General features: G+C 36.5%; 1 protein-coding gene across 1 annotated transcript; it reads left to right on the forward strand.

Moving 5' to 3' along the window:
- The first annotated feature begins 4,120 nt into the window (after window positions 1-4,120).
- Window positions 4,121-5,287, forward strand: LOC113342066. Its single transcript, XM_026586724.1, has 2 exons — window positions 4,121-4,674; window positions 4,765-5,287. The coding sequence occupies exons 1-2, from the start codon at window positions 4,121-4,123 to the stop codon at window positions 5,285-5,287; spliced, it is 1,077 nt and encodes a 358-aa protein (XP_026442509.1).
- Window positions 5,288-9,450: the final 4,163 nt, after the last annotated feature.

Here is a 9,450-nt window from a genome sequence, read left to right on the forward strand (position 1 = left end):
AAAAATCTAAAGAGCTCTGAAAAACTCTAAGAAGCTCTGAAAAAGCTTTAAGTTAATTATATTTCATAGCACTAGTATCTACTAGCCAGGGGATTCGTTAAAGCCAACTGAAAGTAACTTAATTCTTTATAAAGAATGATACTAACAAAATTTCCTAAAATAAGGAAGATTATCTTTGAATTTTTCCTAAAATCATTAAAGATCCCTGAAGAGCCCTGAAAGAGCTATGAGAAACTCTAAAAAGCTCAGCAAGACTCCAAAAAGCGTTGAAAAGCTTAATCTAATTATACTCCGTAGCACTCGGATCTACCAGCTAGGAGATTCGTTAAAGAATAATAATAACAAATCCCTACAATAATGAAGATCAGCTTTGAATGTTCTCGAAAAAGCTTTGAAAACTCTAAAAAAACCTGAAAACTCTAAAAAGCCCTAAAATATCTAAAGAGCTCCGAAAAATCTAAAGTGCTCTGAAAAATTCTAAAAGGCTCTGAAAAAGCTTTAAGTTAATTATATTTCGTAGCGCTAGTCTACTAGCCAGGGGATTCGTTAAAGCCAACTGAAAGTAACTTAATTCTTTATAAAGAATGATACTAACAAAATTTCTTACTATAATGAAGATTATCTTTTAATTTTTCCTAAAAACCCTAAAATCACTAAAGAGCCCTGAAAGAGCTATGAGAAACTCTACAAAGCTCAGGAAGACTCCAAAACGCTTTTAAAAGCTTAAATTTAATTATACTCTGTAGCACTGGGATCTATAACCTAGGATATTCGTTAAAGAATGATAATAACAAATACCTACAATAGTGAAGATCAACTTTGAATGTTCTCTAAAAAGCCTTGAAAACTCTAAAAAAAACCCTGAAAACTCTAAAACATCTAAAGAGATCCAAAAAATCTAAAGAGCTCTGAAAAACTCTAAGAAGCTCTGAAAAAGCTTTAAGTTAATTATATTTCATAGCACTAGTATCTACTAGCCAGGGGATTCGTTAAAGCCAACTGAAAGTAACTTAATTCTTTATAAAGAATGATACTAACAAAATTCCCTACAATAATGAAGATTATCTTTGAATGTTTCCTAGACACCCGAAAAACACTAAAGAGCCCTGAAAGAGCTCTCGGAAACTCTAAAAAGCTCAGGAATACTTCAAAAAGCTTTGAAAAGCTTAAATTTAATTATACTCTGTAGCACTGGGATCTACAAGATAGGAGATTCGTTAAAGAAAGATAATAACAAATCCCTACAATGGTAAAGATCAACTTTGAATGTTCTCTAAAAAGCCTTGAAAACTCTAAAAAAAACCTGCTCTAAAAAGCCCTAAAATATCCAAAGAGCTCTGAAAAATCTAAAGAGCTCTGAAAAACTCAAAAAAGCTCTGAAAAAGCTTTAAGTTAATTATATTTCGTATCACTAGTATCTACTACCCCGGGAATCCGTTAAGGCCAACTGAAAGTAACCTTGTTCTTTATAAAGAATGATACTAACAAAATTCCCTACAATAATGAAGATTATCTTCGAATGTTTCCCAAAAACCCTAAAAACACTAAAGAGCTCTGAGAAACTCTAAAAAGCTCAGGAGGACTCCAAAAAGCTTTTAAAGCTTAAATTTAATTATACTCTCTAGCATTGGGATCTATAAGCTAGGAGATTCGTTAAATAATGATAATAACAAATCCCTACAGTAGTAAAGATTAACATTGAATGTTCTCTAAAAAGCCTTGAAAACTCTAAAAAAACCCTGAAAACTCTAAAAATCCCTAAAATATCTAAAGAGATCCGAAAAATCTAAAGAGCTCTGAAAAACTCTAAAAAGCTCTGAAAAAGCTTTAAGTTAATTAAATTTCATAGCGCTAGTATCTACTATCCAGGGGATTCGTTAAAGCCAACTGAAAGTAACTTAATTCTTTATAAAGAATGATACTAACAAAATTTCCTAAAATAAGGAAGATTATCTTTGAATTTTTCCTAAAATCATTAAAGATCCCTGAAGAGCCCTGAAAGAGCTATGAGAAACTCTAAAAAGCTCAGGAAGACTCCAAAAAGCGTTGAAAAGCTTAATTTAATTATACTCCGTAGCACTCGGATCTACAAGCTAGGAGATTCGTTAAAGAATAATAATAACAAATCCCTACAATAATGAAGATCAACTTTGAATGTTCTCGAAAAAGCTTTGAAAACTCTAAAAAAAACCTGAAAACTCTAAAAAGCCCTAAAATATCTAAAGAGCTCCGAAAAATCTAAAGTGCTCTGAAAAATTCTAAAAGGCTCTGCAAAAGCTTTAAGTTAATTATATTTCGTAGCGCTAGTCTACTAGCCAGGGGATTCGTTAAAGCCAACTGAAAGTAACTTAATTCTTTATAAAGAATGATACTAACAAAATTTCCTACCATAATGAAGATTATCTTTTAATTTTTCCTAAAAACCCTAAAATCACTAAAGAACCCTGAAAGAGCTATGAGAAACTCTACAAAGCTCAGGAAGACTCCAAAACGCTTTTAAAAGCTTAAATTTAATTATACTCTGTAGCACTGGGATCTATAAGCTAGGATATTCGTTAAAGAATGATAATAACAAATACCTACAATAGTGAAGATCAACTTTGAATGTTCTCTAAAAAGCCTTGAAAACTCTAAAAAAAACCCTGAAAACTCTAAAACATCTAAAGAGCTCCGAAAAATCTAAAGAGCTCTGAAAAACTCTAAGAAGCTCTGAAAAAGCTTTAAGTTAATTATATTTCATAGCACTAGTATCTACTAGCCAGGGGATTCGTTAAAGCCAACTGAAAGTAACTTAATTCTTTATAAAGAATGATACTAACAAAATTTCCTAAAATAATGAAGATTATCTTTGAATTTTCTTAAAAAACTTAAAATCACTAAACAGCCCTGAAAGAGCTATGAGAAACTCTAAAAAGCTCAGGAAGACTCCAAAAAGCATTGAAAAGCTTAAATTTAATTATACTTCGTAGAACTGGGATCTACAAGCTAGGAGATTCGTCAAAGAATGATAATAACAAATCCCTACAATTGTGAAGATCAGCTTTGAATGTTCTCGAAAAAGCTTTGAAAACTCTAAAAAAACCCTGAAAACTCTAAAGAGCCCTAAAATATCTAAAGAGCTCCGAAAAATCTAAAGTGCTCTGAAAAATTCTAAAAAGCTCTGAAAAAGCTTAAAATTAATTATATTTCATAGCGCTAGTATCTACTAGCCAGGGGATTCGTTAAAACCAACTGAAAGTAACTTAATTCTTTATAAAGAATGATACTAACAAACTTTCCTACAAGAATGAAGATTATCTTTGAATTTTTCCTAAAAACCCTAAAATCACTAAAGAGCCCGGAAAGAGCTATGAGAAACTCTAAAAATCCCAGGAAGACTCCAAAAAGCTTTTAAAAGCTTAAATTTAATTATACTATATAACACTGGGATCTATAAGCTAAGATATTCGTTAAAGAATCATAATAACAAATCCCTACAATGGTGAAGATCAACTTTTGAAACCCCCTAACAAAAAAAAACACGAGGAAAGAGAAAGTCTGGCGATTTCTCTAGGGTTTTGTTTTTTTCAAGTTTTCTTAACGTTTTTTCAATCTGATCATCATGGTTGAGGAAACACAAGTAACTTCTTCTAGTTTTATTTCCCAGCAACAATCTTTTGCGGAGAAAGTAAAAGGAAAACAGACTTTGCAGCCTACGTGTGTTGATATTAATAGCTTGCCAAACCCTACTCTGATTGATGGAGAGCCTTCTCTTATTATTCCAGCTGATTTTTATCAGAAAGGATGTAAACCCTTTGAGCATAGTTTTATTGCACGTCTGAACTTCACGGGATTGAAGTTTGTGGAAGTGAAATCCAGCTTGGTTAATCAATGGCAGATAAACCCTAGCTCAGCAAGGTTTATGACTATGAGTAAAGGATTTTTCGTGGTTATGTTACATGATGCTGAAACAAAAGAGAGGATTAGACGTACTAAATGGTATGTAAATCAACATGAGCTCAAACTGATGGATTGGTACACAGGTTTTGATCCTGAACGTCAAAAAACTTCACATGCAAACGTATGGGTTCACTTTCCAGGTCTCCATGCAGAACTATGGACAGAGAAGAACTTGTTATCTATGGGGAAGGTATTAGGCACTCCCATTGTAGTTGATCAGAGAACTCTTAATCTAGAGTATGGTAACTTTGCCTCAGTTTTGGTGGATGTGGATTTTGCGAAGCACATTCCTAGTAGAATCAAGATTACAGCTGGGGGACGTACTTTCTGGCAATATTTGGAGATTCCACGGGCTCCAAAATTCTGTATGAAGTGCTGCATTATTGGGCACAATGATGATGAGTGCAGGAGGCAAACTAAGAGTGATGATAACTCTTCAAAGGCTGATACTACAGCAAAGGGAGATTCTTCCAAAGGCTGGCAGACTGCTAGGAATAGGAGGCAGCGTAAAGGAAAGAATGCTGAGAACTTTCCTGGTGGTGATAATGCTTCAAAAGATGCGGAGCATGATGCTTCAAAAAATGCAGAACATGATGGTGTTCTTGCTGTGTTACCAGGTGAAGTAGAGGAGAATGCTATTGGTGTGGAGGAAACCAATCAGCTTGAGAATGAGCTAGCTTCTTCTGAAGCTGTTTTTCATGCAGCGTCTGTAGCTTTAGAGAAAACAAAGCAGGCGTTAGCTTAGAAAAGAGTATTAGCTAGTAGGTTACCAGTGGGTGAAATTGGAACCTCAGCTAAGTCAGTAGAGAGTGGTGAATTGGCTAGAACTAATCACTCTATCACTGATAAGACTAATGCTAGCTCTTCTTCTACTCCTATTGAAACTTCAGGAAGGAAGGGAGGTGATGCTGTGGTGGACAATATTGAGAATTTGTCTCGCTACAAAGCTATTAATGAGAATGCTTGTGTGCTTTCTCCTAATAAATTCAATGTTTTGTCTGCTGAGTTGGGGTTGGATTCTGTGCAGCAATCCAATGAGAAAAGGGAGGAGAGTTCGGATGAAGAAATCACTCCAGAGAAAGCTTCGTCAGGTGTTAGGGGGTCTAAATGGTCTGACATACCCGTGGAGCAGCCAAAGAAATCTAGGAAACCTGTTAGGATTCGGATTTCTAATGATCAGAAAAGTACTTCTCAACAAAGTACAAATAAGGAGTCCAAGTCTGATTCGGAAACTGAGATCAATGATTTGGGAATTCGAGTTAGAAAGGGATTCTCCCCAGTTATACTTAAACGGAATTCTGATAGGATTCCTGATGCTAGTAATAATTCAAAGAATATAGTTTCCTGATGCGTGTGCTCTATTGGAATATCAATGGGGTGGCAAAGGTGGAGGCTGGGCAGAAGTTACGTGAACTTGTTCATGATCTGAAGCCGGAGATTCTTTGTGTTGCTGAGCCAAAGATTAAGTTCTCTGACAAGGTAATTTGTAAGTTAAATTTAACTGGTTTTATGAGGAAGGTTGTTCATAATTCTTCTATGCATAATATTGGGAATCTTTGGATCCTGTGGAGTGCTAATATTGAAGAGCCAGAGGTGGTTAATATGACTAGGCAAGCAATTACTGTTAAAACTGAGGGGGTTTTAATCTCTTTTGTTCATGCTAGTTATATTCAAGTTTTTCGAAGAAGATTATGGTCTCAACTTTCAGCTGTGGATACTATAACTCCTTGGCTGATAATGGGAGATTTCAACTGTGTTCTTCGTCAAGATGAAAAGGAGGGAGGCCGTGAGGTTCGTGTCTCTTGTATTAATGAGTTTTCTGATTGGATGGAGGATAATGATCTTTTTGAAGCAGATTCTTTGGGGTCTAAGTTTACTTGGACTAATGGTCAATCTGGTGTTGGTAGAATTCTTAGTAAATTGGATCGTGATATTATCAATGAGCCTTGGTTAGCTAAGTTTTCGAATTGGCGGTGTAAAGCTCTTCCTAGGGAAGTTTCTGATCATTCAACGCTTATTGGGTTTCCTTTCCTTGCTCCGAGGCCTAGGCGTGCTCCTTTTCGTATCCAAAAAATGTGGTTTTCTCATCCTGATTTTTTGAGAATGGTGGAAGATTCTTGGAAGTCTCCGGTTTATGGTAATTTGGATTTTATTTTTCCTTATAAATTGAAAAGGTTGAAGGAGGCAATCAAATTGTGGAATCAAACGGTCTTTGGAAATGTTAATGCTAGGCTGAAACAAGCTCAACTTAAGTTTGAAGTGGCTTGTAGGAATTCTGATGAGGATCCTTTTAATACTTCTAAATTGAACATTATGAAGGATTCTCTGGTGGCGGTTCAAGATGTTCGTATGCAACATCTTACTATGTTGAAACAAAAGGCTCGTAATAGGTGGATTTTGGAGGGTTCTAGTAACACTTCTTTTTTTCACAGCAATATAAACATTTGAAGGAGCGCAAATACAATCTCGGAGTTGGTTACTGAAGATGGTGTGACTATCTCAGAGCCTATTCAGCTTCGTGACCATGTGGTTTCTTATTATGAGTCGAAGTTCAATGGTGTGGAGCTTCCTATTGAGGATAATCTCTTTGATTATGAGCATGAGTCCATTTCTTTGACTGAAAGGCAGATGTTGGATGCCATTCCTTATTTGGATGAAATTAAATCAACAGTTTTTGATTTAGGTGCGGATAGTGCTCCGGGTCCGGATGGCTTCTCAGGGTGTTTTTATAGACATTGTTGGGATATAATTCAGCAGGATCTTCATTCGGCTATTGTTTATGCTTGGACTTCTAAGTCCATTCCAAAGGGTTCGAATTATAGCCTAATTATTTTGATTGCTAAGGTTAGATGTGCGGATAGCTTGAGGAAATATAGACCTATCGGTCTAAGCAATTTCTTCTTCAAGATTTTCACTAAAATTCTGGCTACTAGACTTGGTCGGGTGTTGGATAAGTTAGTGTCAGAGGAGCAGGTGGCTTTTATGAAAGGTAGGAATATTCATGAGAATATTAGTTTGGCTTCTGAGATGGTGAATGAGCTGCACATCAAAAGGAAGGATGGTAATTTGGGCCTGAAGCTTGATATTTCTCAAGCTTTTGATACTGTTAATTGGTCTTTCATTATGGAGGTGTTTAAAATATATGGTTTTTCTGAGGATTGGTGTTTGTGGATTCAGAAAATTCTGGAGTCAGCGCGCATATCTATTCTTCTCAATGGTAGCCCGGAAGGTTTTTTCAAAATTAATAGAGGGTTGCGTCAGGGGGATCCTCTTTCGCCTCTTATTTTTGTTTTGATTGAGGATGTTCTTAGTAGAAACATCACAAAACTATTTCAAAACAAGGATATGTCTCACCTGGTTAGGCGTAATGGTATTGCTCCAACTCATTTATTCTTTGCTGATGATATTATGATTTTTTGCAAGGGAAATATGAAGAGCTTGAGAAGTTTGGTGAAGTTGCTAGATTCTTATCAGCAAGCTTCAGGTCAGCGTGTTTGTAGAGAGAAGAGAAAAATTTACTTTGGGGGTGGCTCTTTGAGTAGACATCATACCATTGCTGCTTTTCTAGGGATGGAAGTTACGCATTTTCCTGATCGTTATTTGGGGGTGAAAGTTATGCCTGGTGCGGTGAGATATCATCATATTAGCAATGTGGTGGATAAGCTTAAAGAGCAACTTTCGGTTCTGAAAGGTAAGATGCTTTCTTTTCAAGACAGAGTTGTTCTAGTTAAAAATGTTCTTTCGAGTTATTCCATTCATAATATGTCTGTGTATAAGTGGCCGGTGAAATTCATTCAGCAAAGTGAGCGTGTGATCCGTAATTTCCTTTGGTCGGGTGATTCAAATCTTTCAAGAGATTTTGTGGTTGGTTTTGATAAACTGTGCAGTCCTGTGGAGGAGGGTGGTCTTGGAATCACTAGTTTAAAAACTATGAACAAGGCTTTGCTTATGAAGCTTTGGTGGTCTATTAAATCTTCTTCTAAGAAGTGGGCTCGTTTTTTGGAGTCTAAATTCACTTGCAGGGATGGGCGTCTCAAGATGGCTGGTGTAAAATCTTCTATTCTTCCTGGAATTCGTTGGGTTCATAAGGAAGTTGTGAATAATACAAAGTGCATCATTGGAGATGGTAGGAATACGTCTCTTTTCTATGATGTGTGGTGTGGAAGTGAGACTTTGGCAAGTGTTCTTAATCGTTCAGACTTGGACAGATCAGGTCGGGTTTGTGATTTATTTCACATGGTAATTGGCTGTTGCAAGGAGCTCACTTGCAAGATCTTGTAAGTGCTGGTGTGGTTATGGAGAATTTGCCAACACTTTGTAGTGGTAGGGACAAAAGGATTTGGATGCCTGATATGAAGGGTGTGTTTTCAGTTAAGTCAGCTAGAGAATTGATTAGAAAGAAGTTCCCTACTATGAAAGAAGCTTCACTATTGTGGAGGAAAGTTGTGCATCCTTCTTTGGCGGCTCAGAATTGGAAGTTTGTTCGGGGAGCGTGTGCAACTCTTGATAAAGTTCGCAGCAGGTTTAAGATTCAATTGGCTTCTAGGTGCAGCGTTTGTCAAATTGAAGAGGAGACACTTCAGCACGTCCTCTGGAGCTATAGTTTTACGCAAAAAGCTTGGAACTGGATAACAGGTATTTTCAATATAAAACCTTATTATGATTTGATCACGTCTTACAATGGAGCTAGGCTTTAAAGTGGCATTGTTAGAGATTTGTGGCTGGTAGAAAATTTGGTTGTGCGATCTGAACTTTGGTTCACTAGAAATAAGAAGGTATATGAGAAGAAAGTTCCTTGCTGGTCCTTTTTCCAAAAACGAGTGTTCAATTTGATGCATGAATACTCAGTTAGAATGAAGAGTTTTATGTTCAATACGGTAACAGATTTGAGAATATTGGATTTCTTTCGTGTTAAGCATAGGAAAGTGAAGATTTCAGATCCAAAGGAGTGTTATTGGACGCCTCCTAATAACAATGAATTGCTGTTGTGTACTGATGGTGCCTCAAGAGGAAACCCGGGAGTGGCAGGGGCTGGTGTTGTGGCTAGAAATGCGAGTTTGGAAGTGGTAGGGGCTATGTGTATTGGCTTAGGAATTGCGACTAACTATATGGCTGAGTTATATGGTATTATTGTTGGTCTTGAATGGGCAATTCAATGGGGTTATGATCGTTTGTTGATTAGATCAGACTCTTCTTCGGTGCTGAAGGCTTTGGAGGAGGATAATGTTCCATGGTTTGCTACACAAAGATGGCTGAATGCTAAGGGTTTATATGGTGCTATTCGGTTTGAACACACTTTTCGTGAAGCAAATTTTGCTGTGGATGGAATGGCTAAGCGTGGTTGTTTGTTAGAAGAAGGAGTAGGTATTCACTTTGAGGGAAGACCAGATTTCTTAAGTTCAATTGAGTTTCCAAATGTAATTTATTATCGTTTTAAATAGTTTGTGTGAGTTTTTGGGGTTTCTCTGACCTCTTTTCTCCTAAACTATCTTGTAAATATCGTTTCTTGCA

The sequence above is a fragment of the Papaver somniferum genome, unplaced genomic scaffold (assembly GCF_003573695.1).
Source record: "Papaver somniferum cultivar HN1 unplaced genomic scaffold, ASM357369v1 unplaced-scaffold_33, whole genome shotgun sequence".
In the NCBI taxonomy this organism is placed as follows: domain Eukaryota; kingdom Viridiplantae; phylum Streptophyta; class Magnoliopsida; order Ranunculales; family Papaveraceae; genus Papaver; species Papaver somniferum.

Excerpts from the sequence above, each read along its gene's own strand:
- LOC113342066 (XM_026586724.1), top strand. The coding sequence starts at position 4,121 with ATGGGGAAGGTATTAGGCACTCCCATTGTAGTTGATCAGAGAACTCTT. Across the intron at positions 4,675-4,764 it reads TTAGAGAAAACAAAGCAGGC|AACTAATCACTCTATCACTG; the intron begins GTTAGCTTAGAA and ends TGAATTGGCTAG.